We start from the raw sequence: 19,552 nt of genomic DNA, 5'->3' as shown, positions 1-19,552 counted from the left end.
AACGGTGAATTGTACTATTTAACATTAAAGGGATACTCCACCCAAAAATGAAAATTCTGTCATCATTTACTCACCCTCAAGTTGTTGCAAACCTGTATGAGTTTATTTCTTCTGATGAACACAAAGGAAGATATTTTGAAGAACGATTGGAACCAAACAGTTGTTTGGCACCATTGACTTCCATAGTAGAAAAAAAAATACTATGATAGTCAATGGTGCCAAAGTTCCAATCGTTCTTCAAAATATCTTCCTTTGTGTTCATCAGAAGAAATAAACTCATACAGGTTTGCAACAACTTGAGGGTGAGTAAATGATGACAGAATTTTCATTTTTGGGTGGAGTATTCCTTTAACATTATTTTTGACTTAATTTTATTATTGATCTAACTTAAAATCTCAGGGGGTACTTCAATTAAATATATTAGGTCAAAGAGGTTCAGCTGGAAAAAAAAGTTGGGGGAATGCCATGCCTACATTGCATGACAAATGACAATATGAAATAACCTAAACTTGTACATTTTAATGTGTTTGAAAGACAAAAGCCTTCCAAAGACAGTAAAATGACTCACTGAATGATAATTCAAATAGTAATTAAAGTGTTCTTCAAGAGTTGTTTAGATATGCAACGTTGAGAAAACTCTTCTAAAAAGTGAAATGATTTCTGTAAATCCAGTGATCAAATGCTGTGTGGCTCACAGTTTTCAGTGATCGCAGGTATGACTAGTGGCTGGTCTGACCTGGAAGACCTTCTAAACTTTTCTGAAAATTTAAATGATAAAGTAGTAGTAGGGAGAATCAATGAATTATAAATAATTTACTGCCAACCAAGATTCAAGCTACACATTTCAACTTTTAAACCCTCCACACTGTCTAGACTTACATTAAGTGTTTGAAGACTGTAAACAACTGAGAGATGAGTCAAAATTGTTTGTGGAAATTGAAAGCATGTTGATGATAGAGCTCAATAAACCCAATACTGACACAGTTTAATACAGAAAGTGGTCTGGGTTGACTGTGTTTAGCTCCCCTAAAACAGATTTATACATTTTGAAGGAATATACTGTTTCTTTATTTATGCATGACAAACCTCCATTTTGCTCTGCATAATTTTCGAACCCATGGGAGACAAGAACACGCATCCACGCAGTCTGCGCTTGAGCTAAACATCAAGTGTTGCTTGATGATCAAAGTAGATGTAACTGCCATTACAGCCTACATAGTGTTACTCAAGACAATAACTGACGTTCACTTCAGCTGAATTACAGACTAGTAACATTTTATATAAAGCCAAAGTCTCAAAATCAGTGAGGCTGAAGTTATGTAAGTGACTGATTATTGTCGTTACGTTAAAATGATTGAATGTAACTGACACATCGTGTCAAGGTGAAATATTTTTCCACTGTTAACGCCACAGCCTCAGATTGAAGACTAAATGTGTGTGCGGGTGAGTAAGAAATAGACACACAGAGCTGAGCTTATTGTCAACTTATTTAACTTTGGTGTCAGTTGCTTGATTTATTTGATGGCAGGAAGCTAATATGCTAATATTAACTGATAAAAGCATTATGGAACCTTATAAGTGACCCATTTGGCACCTTATATGTACAGTAGGTACTCAACTTTCAATTGATTCAGTTTGGAGTTAGTATGTTGAAAACAGCTGGATATACTCATGCTTAAAAACACATGTTAGTTAACATACATGATTTAGGGCGTTATATGTAGGCATATTCATCTCTCAATTTAGTCCAATAGAGTTTGATGTTAGCATGCTGCTAAGCTAAAAGCTGCGTAGTACTCTTATAAGCTTAAAAACCCTTAGCACACATTAATATTATGGTAAAACCATACGATTTGGGACGCTTTACGTAGCATTACTCAACTCTATTGACTCCAATAGAGTTTGACGTTAGCCTGTTGCTAAGCTGACCACTGGATACTCCAATGAGCTTAAAAACACAGCACACATAAATATTGGGTAAATTGTACATTTTAATGACACTGTAATGTTTTTATTGATAATTTTCATTATTATGATCGATAGTTCTATTGCATTTTCTGCCATATTGGATTTATTTTTTGATGAGCTTGCTGCAGTGCATTCTGGGATTGCATTTACCTTGAACGCTACATGCAATGCTCCTTTGAAATTTGTCTAAAACAAGGTGTCTTAGAAGGCAGAATAACCGAGTCTTTGTGTTGCTTAAAATGCTCAGTAGGTTTTGGAACAGCTCCGTCATCTGAAGTGTGTGTCTGTGCGCGAGTGGGTTTGTGCGAGCGTTATGAGGTGTTCTCTTGCATCTGGCACTGTTCTGAATGGATCTGTCTCAGCATGTAGTCTGGAAATCCCTTGTACGTGTGGTTGGTTGTGGTCCTTGTTCTGCACAGGTGCTTGTGATATGGCAGATATATAGGAAATTTGTTCTCAGTATCTCTCTTTCGCTGTCTGTCTTCCCTGTGGCTTTCTCTTTTGTCTATCGCTCTTTTCCACTTACGCTTTGTTTCTCTTTTTCTCTCTGTCACACACATTTTTTTTCTTCTCTTTTCTCATTCTTTCACTCTCTCTTGTACTCATTTTCCCTTTCCTCTCTCTGGCGATTCCTTTCCGCTTCTCTCGTGGTAATTATTCTGGGTCTGGATATTTTTCACTTTCTTTCTTGTACTCACTATCCTTAGTGCTCTTTCTCTCTTTCTCTCTGTTATTGTAGTGGGCGGCGAACGGGGGAGTGTTATTGGAGAGGGAGAAAAAAGCGAGTGAGTGTTAGAAGAGATGAAATGAAAGGCTGTAATAAAATCTCTTTATTTGAGATGGAAAACGGGTGAGTGAGTCAAGTTTGCACATGAATAATGGCCATGCTGATTGTATACCATTATAGCCATTATAAAACAGCACAATAGAAGCCTGTTAGTGCTGCATCGCCCCTCAGAGCAATTAAAGGGCTTTTCTCTCAGTGCATTACTGTTGAAGGTCCAGAGACATGCGAGATACTGATGCTCCTCCACTTCCTCCAAACTGCTTCAATTTGATTCGACTCATCTAATGGGGAATTACCTCTCCTCAAACCCCCTGTATAGTGAATGGTAACTCCCATTTGAAACAAGATTATTTAAATGGAAAATTGAGTGATGGCAGAGGGAATAAATAAGGAAAGTGACTGCTTAGATGCTGCCGAACGCTCACATCTCTGAGTGACCGGCTATATCGATTATTGATAATCACCTTTGCACATCATCAAGCGCCTATTGATGGCTTAACTGCACCGCTTGAACTGTGTGTGTGTGTGTGTGTGACAGCTGCTTTTGAAAGGATGGAAACCAGCAGGAAATTCCTGATGAGGCATCATTATGCCCAAAACATTTTCCTAACCTCTTAATGCTCTCGTCTCTTTTGAAATGGCAGTTGTGTGTGCACATTGAATCAAAGAAGCTGAAGAAGGCTTTTATATGCTTGAGGATATAAAAAAGAAGATTTAATTAGTTTGGTATGTGAAGTGTATGCTGATCTGGATAGGAGTATAATGTGCATATTATAGCTGTTGATTTAATGCATTGATTTAGTGCATTACTCATCTAAAATCTAAAAAAATATGCAATAAAAAAGAAAGCAATTAATCACAACTCCTGAACCATACACTTATTCCCTAAATAAGGAATTTTAAATAACAAAACGGCAGCATAAAACGGAATTTGCGACTAGTCTTTACTTCCCCCTTGTCTCGCATATCTGAGTGAAACGGCTTCCTGAACAAGAAAAAATGTAGGACGGGACTTGATTTTGTCCATCAGGAGTTGATTGGATGGTTGTGGTTTGCTATTGCTGTGATTTAATGTAAGTGAGACATTACACAATTATGTAATGTCTTTCACTTATCTTTGTTTGGGGGCTTTTATCTGAAAATAGTGACATGCAATTAATTGCAATTAGTTTAATGAATTAATCCTCAAATCATGTATATAGTTAAATATAATTTATACAACTGTGCAAAGGTACTGATGTTACATGCAATAGGTGTTTGTATGTGTGAAGATGTGTGTGTTCCTTACACGCTCAGCTGTGGTACCTCCGGAGATGTCTGGTGCCTTCACACTCCTTACACATCCTTCCTTCCTTAAATAGACAGGTAAAAGGAACAGGAGAGAGCGAGAGCTGATAAGAACAGCACGAAAGAGTGCAGTGTTAAATCGGAGCCATTGCGGGTTACTAGCATTGTTGTATTTCATGTAAATATTTTCTCTTTCATATTGACTTTTTATTTGCCGTCTACATTAACTAGTTCTATATTACATCCAAAATAATTTAATTGTTGTCCTAAAGCACAGCTGATATATGCAGTACAGTAGGGTCCAAAAGTCTGAGCTCACTAATGAAAAGGCTTCTACTTAGACTTCTTTTTCATTAGAAATTATATTATTAGCATGAACATGAGTTTAAGAGTGTCTTAGCATTTGGTTTTCCTCTTTTGTTTTTAATGACAGCAGCACTCAAGCTGCACAAACTCCGGATGAAAACCTGATGATCATGTTTTCCAGAATGATTTCAGATGATCCAAAGAGCTTCTTGAATTTCATTGGAAGCAAATCATCAGACTGTCTGTAGAAAGGAGTCACATGATCAATGACACAATTTATTTGACTAGAAGTAGTGCAGAATCTACAATATTTTTGGGCACAGCATTTTACATTTTTAAATATTCTGGAACTCTGTTTATTTCCAGGTTTAAGTCATATTTTGAGGCATTTTTAATGTTCAATGTGGTCAGATTGGTCAGTATTTGGATTCCATTGGATAACATAAAAAGGTAATTTTAGGTCTTGATGAAATTGTTCAATAGCGTGTAGAGTTGCACGAGGCCGCATGCATTAAAGCCATCCATCTCCAGCCTCACGTGTCTGCTCGACCCTGAACAGCCCTAAATACCTGGAAAAAGCTCCTGTCAAATCAATACTTAATTTTCACACCCTCCTCACTCTGTCACGCATCCCTTTGGAACATCTTAGCTTGGACTCTTTTATTAGATGCAAGGAAGCATGAAAAATGCCTTGGTTGATCAACCTGTTGCCAATGCACAATGTTGTGGGGCACTGTGCGTGTGTATCTGGGTTTTTATTCAGGGAAAAGTGTGTAGAGGACTAAGTTTGAGCACCAAATCAGCATATTAGAATGATTTCTGAAGAATCATGTGACACTGAAGACTGGAGTAATGATGCTGAAAATTCTGCTTTGACATCACAGGAATATATAACATTTTCAAATATATTAAACCCCAAACACACACACACACACACACACACACACACACACACACACACACACACACACACACACACACACACACACACACACACACACACACACACACACACACACGTAAAGTTTTCTGTGGGGATTAGATTTAGGTGAAAAGGGGATAGAAAATGTATTTTACTCATTAATAAAACAATACGAATCAATGGAAAGTCCCCACCATAGAAAAAACAAACCTGTGTGTTTATGTGTAATCCATCTCTAAGACATATATAAGGGGTGATCCAGTGAGCTGCCCGACCCTAATCCCCCTCCTGCCACACTAACGCTTTTACAGCATTCTCACAGGAGCAATAATCATTAGTACATGAAGAAAAAAAAAGAGTAAGGGGGAAAAGGAAAGGAAACATGAGAGTAGATGGACAGCCTGAGGAATGGTCAGTGAAAGAGCGAGGGGGCAATAGTGCACGGAATTAAAAGGACCTTCAAATGGCCATTAATGCTGTAAGCTTAATGTATGTGCCTGTATGACTGCGTGTATGTAGGTGAGGCTGTGTGTGTGTTTCCATTTTTTTCCTTGGCCTCGGAGTATGTAATTGGGTTTTCAGGGGTGTAATGGTGTATGTCAGTGTGTAATCAAGTGTGTGTGTGTGCCACTCGGTGTGCAATTGGGCTTATCTGTGTGTTTTTCATTAAGTGAGATACATTACTGTTTTTGTAACATTTGGTTTTGGTGGTGGTGTGTGTTTTTGTAGCGTTTTTGTTTTGTGGTTTATTATAACAGTTTGGTCGGTAACCCTAAGGAATATGGAAAGCCAGTTTAACATTAATTAATTTGCTGGATATGATTTATAGATATCTAGAATTCAATCTTCACTAGATGAAATTATAATTCTTGATATCAGGAATTGACATTTTTTCAAGTAACAAGCTTGTTACTTAAAGCTGCCGTCGGCAACATTTTTTTGATCATGTTCAGTGAAATCAACACTATAATCCGACAGAACAACATAAATAAAGTGGTTTTAGAAAAAAATCAGAGCTTCTAACTCCACCTGGAGCGTGTTATTTGTTTTGCAAAAATCCACAGCTCCCAGGTCATCGGGTCCAATCAGCGCAGGGGGGTGTGAGATCTGACTGTCAATCACAGATCGGGCACACGCCACCCCTTGCGCACGTTACAATCACATGCACACACCGGAAGTTCACGCAGTAACGAAGAGTGATGGCAGATGTATCTCGCTTTCAAAACACTAACAAATCAAGGAAGCTCATTTAGAGTATAAATGACGTTGGCAATTGCAATCTATCGGTAGATTAGCCAGGGCAGCATACCTCCAAATACTCCATGGTGTTGCTGGATGCTGATGAGACGGGCGCGTTCACAGATAACTGGTGCACACGCACTGACGAGCACGAACTCGGTGGGAGGGTATCCGTTGATAGTGGGGGAGGGGCATGAGAGTTGTAAACATTCAAAATTTTGCCTAAGTCCACTCAATCTGCCAGACTTGCCGACTTCAGCTTTAATGCTCCTTTACACAGGATAGTTAAGGCTGCTCTGTGCCTGCTCAAAATTCTGTGTAAAGACATAATACTGCATAAAAGCCAGACCAATTTATACCTGCTCTGACCCACCTCAGCCCCTAGTATCAAAGTATACAGTTGAAATTGCTGTGTAAATGCATTTGTCTCCTCTGAGCAGCATTTGTGTAAAGACACCTAAATGGCTATTCAGAAGTGCTTCTGTGCCACATTTGCAGTGTAAATTTAGCAATAAGCTACTTATTTTTCATGTGCATATTAAAAACCGTAAGTTCAATTTAGATTGTAAACTGCAATTTGTTTGACCGTTTCACTGAGAAGAAACAGATTCAAAAGAGTAATCTATTCCTTAATTATATATTGTTTGTTCTGATTCTCACCATCCAACATAAAATATATTTATTGCTGAAATTATGATAATCAACTATGTAACTACTCAACGCTGCCTGCAATGCAATCAATAACATAGCTTCACTACATGAAAAGCTGCATGATTTAAAATGTAGCAATGCTACCATCAGCCAAACTAATAGCTATGCTACTTTTACCGTACCTTTAGCTAGGTTGAGGTATGCTAGGCACACAATTTTCATAGCTCTCTTCTGTATGTCAACAGCTGTGTCATTTGTGCCTTAGGATTTTTTTTTTTTTTGAGAAAACAGATGAAAAAATTTATAAATAAAAACTCCAAGTAATCTGAGCTATGAATGAGCAACCTCTGAGCAAAGGTGACAGATCAGGTTCTCATATTACCAGCTGTGGTTGGCGGTGTGTGTGTGTGTTGGTGATGTATTTATTGGCTTATGTGTGTGTTTATAAAGGTTTATTGTGGTTTATTTGCTGTGTGTTTCTGTATGGGGTGAGTGTAGGTCTCAGGGTGAATGATAAAGTGTGGCGTGTGTGCGATTGGTTTGGCCAGAGGGTTCAGATCATTAGACTGCTTGACTTAGACAAAGTGCTCCGAATGAAGGGTCACACACACATAACACTGCACATACAGTGACATTAATCATCTGCAAATCTGTGTTTCTCCAGGAAAAAGCCCCTTTAAGGGACGGTCCATACGGCGGCCATCTTGGTACCAGCTATTTTCTATGTCAGAAGAAGTACATTTTCTGTCTGCTTGAAAGACAGAAAGACCAAAATCTCCATAAATCTCCATCTCAATTGCACATTTTAAATCAACAATGATATCTGACACTGATGGTGTCACAAATTGAGCTTTTTCAGCGCAAATCATGCTAAAATGACTATGGTCCAGCTGCGCATAAACAAACTCTATCAAAAGGCGATTAGCCTATATGAGTGGTCCATCTCCTCCCCCTTTATCCCCTTCACTTTCTCTGGTCTTGGATATCAAAATATTCTTGAAGCATTTTTGTGTCATACTTGTTATTCCCTTTAAGCTTGTGTGTGTGAACACACCGTCCTTCCTTTGGTGGTTAAAGTCACCATGATATCAGAATGGACAATTGTTTTTTCTTTTCTTTTTTTGTTCTACCCGGTTATTAATGATTTATCCATGCACATCACATTTTTTTTCAAAAATTAATGTGACCTCATAATCATTAATGAAAATAACTTCCCCTCCCTTTTGCAATGACTTCTCTGATGATGTGTTTACTGACGTGAGGACGGGACAACCCGTCACTCACAAGAGATCAGGAGCAACGTTCCATCAATCCAATTAATGTTCAAAAAGTCCCGCCCTACATTTTTTGTTGTTCAAGAAGTCTCGGATATAAGTTACAATACGGAAAAAAAGACTATTGCAACTTCCATTTCATGCCACTTTATGCATCATGAGTTTCAGGATCTGAAAAAGATCTCCCGTTGTGTGTGTGTGCACTGCAGGTTGTATGTGGCTTGTATTTGAGATTTTTCAAGTGAGTCACTTCATCCAACTCCAGCGGTATGATGAAATCGAAACAAGAAGAAGTAATTGCATTAGAATCACAGATGACTGTGTGCATTTGTGGCGGTACATTCAACTGCGAATGTGTGCATGTGTTTGTGCGCGAATGTGTTTGTGTAACTGCGTGACAGGCAGAAGGCTCGAAGATGACTGTGTATTCAGACGTCAGAGCCGTTTTGCTCGTTGTTTATAAAAGGACCAGAGAGAAGTAAAGAGAGGATGCTGTATAGATGGAGGAGAAATGAAAAGAAGAGCAGGAGGGATATTTTGAGCGTGTGAGAGAATGCTGATGGAGTTAATGGAGCTCAGAAACCCTATTAGCTCTGCATGGTGTTCATCATGACCTGGATCAATAGCTGCTAATCTAGCCATGAGTCTGTTCGTCATACTCACTGTTCACACGCTAGTATATAACATGAGCTCTGATAGTCATGTCACAGACACTGAGGACTCACTTAGAAGGGTGGTAAGAAAAAACAAAACGCAGACAGAGCGAGAAGAGAGGGTTGGGGAAAGTGAGAAGAAAGCGGAAGTAAAATGACCTCCATGACCGCATACGCATTAAATATAGCATCCTCAACAAAAGGCCTCTAGTAAAGATCTCTCTCAATTTTGTGTGATGTCTGACATGACATGTTTTAATTTCATTTTAGAAATGTCTTTATTAGTCAATATGTTGGAGCAGTGCTATGGGGGATAGTGTGTTTCTCATTACATATAATGAACAGGGTCTCTCTCCCTTGACTTTACTGTTAAATATCCACTGTACTATCTACTAAATCTAATCTAATCGTATATATTTTTGTCACGTTCCAGTTGCAATAAATGTGAGAAAAAATCGAATCGCAGCAGTGCAGAACACTACGAAACAAAACAACCGCTATACACACAACGAGAACTGACAATGAACAGGAAGAAACCCAGAGCTTAAATACATAGACAAACCTATCACCGAAATGAACGACAGGTGCAAATGAGAATGAAACAATGAGAAACCAACTAACAGAAACACAGGAAACTGAACTAAACGTGATGATCTTAATGTAAAACGAACACAGATGATAATTTTATATTATATTATATTAATGTATTATTTATGTTAAATATATTATAATTTTAACATAATATAATATAAGGCAAAAGTATTTGTTTATTGTAATAATATAGAATAGAATATGGTATGGTATAATATATTATAATTATCAATTAGTTTTGCCTTTATTATTTGTTAAAAATATAATTATATTATATCATATTGTATATTATATTGCATTATATAAATAATTCTATTTTAATCCGTTTTACTTAATTTTTAATTGAATTGGCATATCATTTTAGAGGACAAAAATGACACAAATGTGTCAAACTATAACATTTAAACATGTTTTAAACATAAAATATGTGTTTACATAAACAAAACACAAAAAATGCTCCTTATTGCTCCTGAAATAATAGCATATAATGAGCATACTGAAGTATTAGCTACTTTTTAGAAGGTAGTGTTGTGAATTGTTGCTTCATGCCTGTGATTTTTTTTAAATTGAAGTTGTTAAGAACACTGCATTGTAAGTTGTACATTTTTTGGGCAACAGCTTATTCACAATTTGAGTTATACATTTTGCCTGGGGTGTAACTTTAGTTCAAGTTCAAGTTAATGTGCATTTGTATTATTGTCTGTGCATATTTGTATGTTTTGGGTGCGTTTAAATGAGTTTCCAGACAGTCGTGGCTTTACATCTCCTGATGTTGTTCCAGGACCAACAGTGGGGTTGATGAAGGAACATCTTGGATAAATCACGTTGAGCATATAGGGCCAATCAATCTTTCCACCTATTAGAGAAAATCGTCTTTAGGACTTGTTTGAAAGCCTGACAGAGAATTAAACGCAACAGTTGTTGTATCGATAAGCTGTAAGCCCCTGGATGGGTACAGTGTATGTGCTCCAGTTAGGAGCCCTGTGTATTTATATATGTGTGTGTGTGTGTGGGTGTGTGTCAGTGTGAAAGTGAGAGACTGAGGAGCCGTTGGTCCCCCAGACACCACTGTCTGTCTGTCCTTGTAGAATAATGCTTCCAGTACAGAGCCTTAAATTAGACCCACGGGTGGCCAATCTAATAATGTGTGTGGTTCAGCTGGACAGCATCGAGGCTCAGGCTGGAAATGATTAAGAACTTTAGCTTTTCAGTCAAGAGACAGTTTAAGCAAGCTGTGTGTGTGTGTGTGTGTGTTAATTAAATCAAATTTTTGTAGCAGGCAGTAGTGTATAAAGGTGTCAAGGTGAGATCCCTGCAATCACACCCAGTCAGACAAACATTTAAGTTACCATGACATTATGTGTGTGTGCGTGTATGTGTGTGGTTTGAAGTGATGTGTGCATGTAATCCATAGATTATGAAAAGACACTAAAAATGTCTTGGCAGACTATATGGCACAGATGCACATGCTGTGATTGTGCTGTTAATTTTTTAGTTAAAGAGATAGTTGACCTAAAAATGAAAATTCTTTCATCATTTACTCACCCTCGTGTCTTTCCAAACCGGTAGGAGTCTTCCATGGGACACAAAAGGCTAATTTTTGAACAATATCATATTTTGTCCCCCCGATTTAATGATAGTGAATGAGGACTATGCCTATGGAGAAATCATAAAAGTGGTTTATACATATAATGAGGTGAAAGGTTTGGTGTTAATAAGAATTTTTAATGTTTTTGAAAGAAGTGTATTATGCTTAACAAGGATGCTTTCGATTTGATCAAAAATACAGTAAATACAATTTACTTTTTTATTTCAGTATATTGTAATTTATTCCTGTGATGGCAAAGCAGAATTGTCAGCATCATTACTCCAGTCTTCAGTGTCACATGATCCTTCAGAAATCATTCTAATATGCTGATTTTGCAGTCAAGAAACATTTCTTATATTTATCAATGTTGAAAACAGTTGTGCTGCTTAATATTTTTTGAAATAGCATTATAAATGCCTTTACTGACACTTTTGATCAATTTAATGCATCATTGCTGAATAAAAGTATTCCTTGCCTTAAAAAAAATCCTGCTGACCCCAAACCACTGAACAGTAGTGTATTATCTTCTGATGCCATATGATAGATTTGCATGAGAAACGGATTGAAATTCCAGTTGTTATTCATGAGGAATGTAACATCTGACAGACTCTGATTTGATGTCATTGCAGGGAATTTTATCACATGATTAAAAAATTTCATCTGTTCATCACACAGATCTACCGTATGACTTCAGAAGATTTGGAATGTAGTGCACGAGTCATTTGAACCACTTTTAAAATACTTCTAGTACTTTTGCATCCTTCTGAAGCTTGAAAAATCCATTCCCCATTCATTGAAATTGCATGGAAAAAAACAACCATGTTTGTAGCTCATGTCAAGTCAGTCACATGAGGTTATAATAAAATATGACATTGCCAGACATTTCATTTTTTGCTTAACTAGCTCTCCCAAATACACAGGGTTAGCACATGTAAGTGAATATTTCTCTGTGAAATAAAAATGGTGTGTGTACTAATAACATTATGTGTATGTGTTTTACAGAGCTCAATGTATTCTCTGGCGTTGAAGTGTCTTATCAGCCTTTCCACCGTCATCCTTCTTGGACTAATCATCGCTTACCATGCTCGAGAGGTGCAGGTAAACACACAAATGATGTTCTCACATTAGTGTCTATTGTTGAGGTGTGGACACATTCACCATTGTTCTATGAATATCCGTGGGCGAAATCTAGTTATTTCAATAGGAATTTCGTGGAATTTTCAATGCAGATCTCACAACAGGTTCAAGTTGGATGAATTTGATGACAACAGAAATCTTTTGGTTTGAAAGTGACTTTTGTACTTCGTATGGAAGCTTGTTTCCACCACAGAATAAAACATTTTAAAAGATAATTGTGACTCAAAGTAAATTGAGTTTATATCTCGCAATTCTGACTTTATAACTCACAATTGCGGCTTTATATCTGTCAGGCGTTGTGCAGGATGCAGAAGACGAGGACGAAATTAACTCAATATAGATACTTTATTAACAAACTTAAAGAAAAGAGATGAAGAGAAACATTCCAGGACTTCTATCACACAACTAAACAAAGACAACGACCGACAAAGACAAACTGAACTGAAGCAAACTAAATACAGAGACAAATGAACCATAATGATGTGGAGACAGGTGACACAGATGATGATAACGAGGGACAGGCTGGTAAGTGAGGGAGTGAATACAGGTGTGGAGACGAGGAGGATTCTGGGAAGTGTAGTGAAGAGACAAAGACAGACTGGTGCAGACGAAGACTGTGACAATATCACACAGGTGTAACTTTATAACTCGGAATTGCGAGTCTTTTTTATGTCTTTTATGGGGACATTCCATAGACATAATGATTTTTATACTGTACAAACTGTGTATTCTATCCCACTAACTACACTAACCCTACCCATAAGCCTACCCATTAGAGAAAACTTTCTGCATTTAAAAATTTTCATAAACCTACACTTAGTATGATAAGCTGTTGAATAAGCTGTTGTGAATCATGTCACATGGGCATTCGAGGGCAGCACGTTCTCTGGGACGGCACATGGACTCTGTGTGCAGAGACCGCTCTCAGTCCCACAGCCCATGTTATGGGCAATTTTATGGAATTGCGCCCACTCCCTGTTCTGCTTGTCCCCATAACTGAAAATGAGCAGTGATGTAGCTGGAAACATTTTCCAAGGGGTGTCCTGGGCTTTACTTTGCGCTGTCTGCACCATAGGAATAAGATAAGCTGTCTGCCCGTGAAAAAAGTCTCTTTATCTGCTGGAGGCCAAAAATGAGGGATGAATGATAATAGTGGTGTACAGCAACAGGTCAAGTTAATCAAATCACAAAACTTAAACTACCGCTCAAAAGTTTTAGGGTCAGTACGTTTTAAAAAAATATTTTTTAAAGAAATGTATCTTTTATTCAGCATGGATGCATTAAACTGATCAAAAGTGACAATAGAGACTTACTTTTTTACAAAAGATTTCCATTTTAGTTAACTGCTGGTCTTTTGAACTTTCCATTCATCATAACATTTCCGCTAAATATTAAGGCGAAACACTACAGGCAAATTTTTTTTTTTAATTTTTTTTTTTTTATGCATCTGTCAATTTTGAGATTTTGGGCTTTTTGGCTTTTCATAAAGTGTTTTTTTTTTTTCAGACTAGTGGAAAGAAAACATCCAAAATACACCTTTAAATGTACCTTAGAGCACTTATCTATTTGCGTCTGTAGATTTCAATTACAGTATATATCTTTAAAGGTTTTCACAAAATGAGTTTTTCCTCCTATTGAGCCATAAATCTCCACTTCAGTAGCACTTACATACACCAAACTTTATAGTTGTATTCTTATCTATAATCTGAAGGTTTTTACAGAGGGGTTTGTTCATATATAATTTTCCTGATTTTATACAACTTTTTTTTTTTTTTTTTTTTTTTATTAGGTAAGAACATGTTGATTTTATACAACATTTTATTCCTAAAAATAATGGCAAAAATGTATTTATTTCTGGCTGTTGACAGTATTTTCTGATTTATGGATTGATAAAAAGTGATTTTTAATTTAATCAGTTGTGTTGCTTAAGGCAAGACACCCCAGGTGAATAGAGTAAAAAAAAATCTTTTTTTTTTTTTTTTTTGATATATTAGAATAATACTAATATAATTAAAAAAAAATATATAACTAATATATTAAAAAAACAAACATTTTTTGAATCTGAACATTGGATGAAGTCAGGTTAAAAAAATGTTTGTTTTTTTAATATATTAGTTATATATTAAAAAAACAAACATTTTTTGAACCTGACTTCATCCAATGTTCAGATTTTTGTTCTAGAAATGTATGCAAATTAGTGCATATTTAGATAACACCTCATTTGGATATTTAAACAAAATTGCAGAAAACTTGTAATACAAAAAATGTTTGCAATTATTTACGTAATCAATCAACTGTGGAAGTATGGTGATATTTATTAGTTATTTGTTTACCCTATTCACCTGGGGTGTCTTGCCTTAAGCAGCACAACTGTTTTCAACATTGATAATAATCAGAAATGTTTCTTGAGCATGAAAATCAGCATTAGAATGATTTCTGGAGGATCATGTAACACTGAAGACTGGAGTAATGATGCTGAAAATCTAGCTTTGCCATCACAGGAATAAATTACATTTTAAAATATATTAAAATAGAAAACAGTTATTTTAAATTGTAATAAATAGAGTAAAACATTAAAAATATTTTGATCAAAGAAATGCAGCCTTGATGAGCATAAGAGAATTCTTTGAAAAAATGTTTAATGGTGGTGTACCTTCTCCTAATACACATTCACTGACATACAGTTGCTTATAATTTTTTTCTTACAAAGTTTACATTTGTAGATTTAAACAGGCCTTTATATATATATATAGTACATATCTTTTTCTTATTATTTTTAAGTTGATTTTCAGTAAGACACAAAGATGTAAACATTGTTTATTTGGAAGATTTAGTATGTTTTTAGGGTTATGCATATGCACGTCTGACAAAGCTGATTTATCATCAGTCCTTCCCTCCATTTTAGCAGCATTACATGTGACCCCTCTGAAAATTACAAATGTCTCTTTAAGTTATTCATCATTGTGAATGATTCAAAATGAATCGAACTTGTAATAATTACTTTCCTTTTCAGTTGATGTCACAAATATTCAATCAATTCCCAATGAATATGATCTAATCCTACCCTTCTTTTTCAATGAATATCCTGTTTCACCTTTAAATACTACTCATTAAAGAAGAAAATAGACTGTGAATGCTGAATGTTGACTTTAAGCTAACAATTTGTTGATTTTTTTGGGACTAGCACACGTGTGTGTGTTTCTTTACATAGTGAAATCTGTTCATACATTTATCCAACAGAATATCTTTACAAGCTCACACATACAAACAAAATGTTCTCCCTTGTTTTCACTTTATCGCTGTGTATTCCACCCACTTTGTAATTTCCCTCATCATTCTTTTGCCATCTAACATTCTCGCCTCTATCAAATTATGCCCTTTCAGTTTCCCCTCTCTCTCTCTCTCTCTCTCTCTCTCTCTCTCTCTCTCTCTCTCTCTCTCTCTCTCTCTCTCTCTCTCTCCTCTCTCTCTCTCTCTCTCTCTCTCTCTCTCTCTCTCTCTCTCTCCCTGTTCAAATCAATTCAATGTGTGCTTTCTCTCACGCCGTGTTATGTTTTCCTCTCCTTCCCTTCATCCCCTGCTTCTCCTCTCTCTCTCTCTCTCTCTCTCTCTCTCTCTCTCTCTCTCTCTCTCTCTCTCTCTCTCTCTCTCTCTCTCTCTCTCTCTCTCTCTCTCTCTCTCTCTCTCTCTCTCTCTCTCTCTCTCTCCCACCTTAGTTGCATGTTTAGTTGCTCAGTCTCTCTCTCTCTCTCTCTCTCTCTGGTTGTATTTTTTACCTTCATTCAACCTTCCCTTGCCCCCTCTGTCTGTGAGTGTGTGAATTATTCGTCTGCTTCAGGCTCTTTTAAGCTGCTGTTGAACGCATGCACAGATGTACAGCTCCGGCACTCATTTGGCTCTCCGTTTCAGGCCAATGTGTGTGTGGTTGTGTGAAGGTGCAGACGGTGTTTCATTCATTTCGTTGGATTGAGAAGTTTCTCATGTACGTTCGGCGTTATGCAAGTGTTTTTGTGGTGATGAGAGACTCTCTCTCCTCCTGTGTGTGAGTCAGACTTCAGCAGCTCTTTCCTTGACAGAGACTGTGTGTGTATGTATGTGTGTGTTTTTGTTTATCGACGCAGTTTAAGGGAGATAAAAACATGATGTGAGTAGGTGTTGATTAAGGATGTTTTTGAGGAGAGAGACAGAGAGGAATACGACTGGAATGACTGTTTATTCTTCATCCCTACATTCCCAAATTTACAAAGGTAGCAATATTGATTCATTATTATTTGGCACCTTAAAGAGATAGTTCCCCCCAAAAAAAATGTAATTCTGTGATCATGTTCCAAACCTATTTGACTTTCTTCTGTGGAACACAAAACAAAATATTTTTGAAGAAAGTTTCAGCCCATACAATGAAAGTCAGTGTATTCCAAAACAAACTAAATTGGACCCCACTGACTTTCACTGTATGGACTAAAACAAACAAACAACTAAAGATTTTTTTGATATCTTCTTTTGTGTTCCACAGAAGAAAGTCATAAATATTTTGAGATGGGGGTGGTTAAATGATGACATATTTCCTTTTTTTTTGCGTGAACTATCCTTTTAGTCCTAGTCCCTGTGAATCTCTCAATGGATCCCATTTTTAGGGTGTTCAAACTTGGCATGTTATGTTCGATTAAAAACGAACCCTTGTGCAATTGCTCTGTTAGTGCGGTTCATTTGAATAAGTGTGAACGCTGCCATCCAAACCCTGGTGTGCACCAAACAAGCGGACCGAGAACGCTGATAAGATGGGTCTTGGTTCGCTTTGAATGTAATGTGAATTCAACACGTACTAAGGACATGTAAACGAACCAAAAAAAGGAAGATGAAACCCTAAAAAGGACAGAATGCTCACGCATACCTGTTTTTTTCTTACCATTGTCGTGATGTTACCCATCACAGTTCGGTACAGTGATCAGAACCGCGTCTCGCAGCAGATCTTCGTTTGTGTGTGTGATGGAGGGATTCCTGCTGTTTTGACTCCTCCACACATTTTATAAGCTCTTCACGAGTTCTCAGCTGGTCAAAATACTATCACATGTAGGCTACGCACATACAATGAGTGCATTTAGCCCAGCACACAGCATTGTTTTGGATGTTCGGTATACCTATGCCCTTTAGGTTCGGTGACAAATGCCAATCTGAACCCAAACATTTTACTCTGAGATCATTCACTCTGGATCCTCCAACCCTCGGACTCTGTTTGCCACAGTTAATAAATTACTCAAACCCATTGACAATATCACTCACTTATTCACCATGGACAAATGCAATAATTTCATCGACTTCTTTAAATACAAAATCGACAGCATTCACAAAGAACTCTCTGTGAACATTTCTCCCAGCACAGACCCTCAATCTGACTCATCCATTCCATCTCATATCATTCTTCCCTCCCTATCAGTCATTACAGAAACCGATCTCACTAACCACTTCAAATAAATTCACCTAACAACCTGTCCCCTGGACCCCATTCCATCTGCACTGGTCAAGCACTGCCTCCCCTGCCTCAGCCCACTCATCATGGCTATCATCAACTCCTCTCTCACCTCTGGAACAGTTCCTTCTTCCTTCAAAGTTGCAGCCATCACACCAATACTTAAAAAACCTGGCCTGGATCCTGACAACCCCAACAACTTCCGCCCCATCTCTAATCTACCTTTCCTGTCTAAAATCCTGGAACGCTCGGTCGCCTCTCAACTAAAACACCACCTCCTATCAAATCAGCTCTACGAAACCTTTCAGTCTGGATTCCGTACTCATCACTCTACTGAAACTACACTACTCAAAGTAACAAATGACCTCCTGCTCGCCTCTGACTCTGGTTCCCTTTCCATTCTCATCCTACTTGACCTCTCTGCCGCCTTCGACACCATTGACCACTCCATCCTTTTACAACGCCTACAACATCTTGGCATCTCTGGCTCAGCTCTATCCTGGTTCACCTCCTACCTCACCAACAGATCTCAATTCATATCCATCAACAACTGTACGTCCCACACCATACCTGTCAATCACGGAGTCCCTCAAGGCTCGGTGCTAGGTCCCCTTCTGTTTATCCTGTACATGCTTCCACTTGGACTTATCATTCATAAGCATGGATTAAAATTCCATAGTTACGCAGACGACACACAATTATACCTCAGCACCAGATCCATCACTCCTGCCACAGTATTAACCATCACAACCTGCCTCTCTGCAATAAAATCCTGGATGAATGCCAACTTCCTTAAACTAAATTGCAATAAATCGGAAATCATCGTCATCGGTCCCAAATCACTTCTCCCCTCCTTCCAAGATTTCACTCTCTCCGTCGATGACCATACAGTTACCACCTCTCCCCAGATCCGAAATCTTGGTTTCATTTTTGACCCCTCACTCACATTTAAGCCCCATATCCGTCATATCACCAAAACTGCCTTTTTCCACCTACGTAATATTGCTCGTCTACGCCCTACCCTCTCCACATCTGCTGCGGAAACTCTCATTCATGCTTTCATTACATCAAGACTCGACTACTGCAACAGTCTCCTATATGGTCTCCCATCCTCTGATATAAAAAAACTGCAATACGTTCAAAACTCCGCTGCCCGCCTCCTCACCCACACCCGCTCCAGAGACCACATCACCCCCGTCCTACAACAGCTTCACTGGCTCCCTGTACAACAGCGCATCCATTACAAAGTTCTGCTCATCACTTACAAAGCCCTCAATAACTTGGCACCTCCATATCTCACAGACCTCTTGCAGCATCACTGCCCCTCCCGACGCCTCCGCTCTGCCGACTTGGGCTTTCTCAAACCCATCACCAAATCAACACACCGAACTTTGGGGGACCGAGCATTCGCCATCGCTGCCCCCACCCTTTGGAACTCACTCCCCATCCACATCAGAAATTCGGACTCACTGACCACCTACAAAAAACTGCTCAAAACCCACCTGTTTCACCTTGCCTACAATTTATAATAGCACTCTCATCATTGACTGTTTGTTTGTTTGTTTGTTTCATTTGTAAAGCGTCTTTGAGTTCCTTGGAAAGCGCTATATAAGACTTATGTATTATTATTATTATTATTATTATTAGACCAGGACTAAATGTTTGTTTGTTTGTTTTGGTCC

At 37.8% G+C, this 19,552-nt stretch overlaps 2 protein-coding genes across 3 annotated transcripts in view; one reads left to right on the top strand and one right to left on the bottom strand.

Annotated features, from left to right (window-relative positions):
* Positions 1 to 19,552, top strand: part of kcnn3 (potassium intermediate/small conductance calcium-activated channel, subfamily N, member 3) — a 77,380-nt gene that overhangs the window by 4,179 nt on the left and 53,649 nt on the right. For both annotated transcript variants that reach the window (XM_056267607.1, XM_056267606.1), the window contains exon 3: positions 12,269 to 12,364. In XM_056267607.1, the coding sequence (XP_056123582.1) occupies positions 12,269 to 12,364 (96 nt within the window). The remainder of the gene's footprint in view (positions 1 to 12,268; positions 12,365 to 19,552) is intronic.
* LOC130101775 (uncharacterized) overlaps positions 1 to 19,552 on the bottom strand; it is a 41,498-nt gene that overhangs the window by 14,206 nt on the left and 7,740 nt on the right. The gene's annotated exons all lie outside the window — the stretch shown is intronic.

Source organism: Rhinichthys klamathensis, unplaced genomic scaffold (genome assembly GCF_029890125.1).
Source record: "Rhinichthys klamathensis goyatoka isolate OS25496 unplaced genomic scaffold, OSU_Roscu_1.1 h1tg000262l_1, whole genome shotgun sequence".
NCBI classification, from domain to species: domain Eukaryota; kingdom Metazoa; phylum Chordata; class Actinopteri; order Cypriniformes; family Leuciscidae; genus Rhinichthys; species Rhinichthys klamathensis.
The sequence above is the reverse complement of the archived record's forward strand: the minus strand, read 5'-3'. Positions and strand labels throughout refer to the sequence as shown.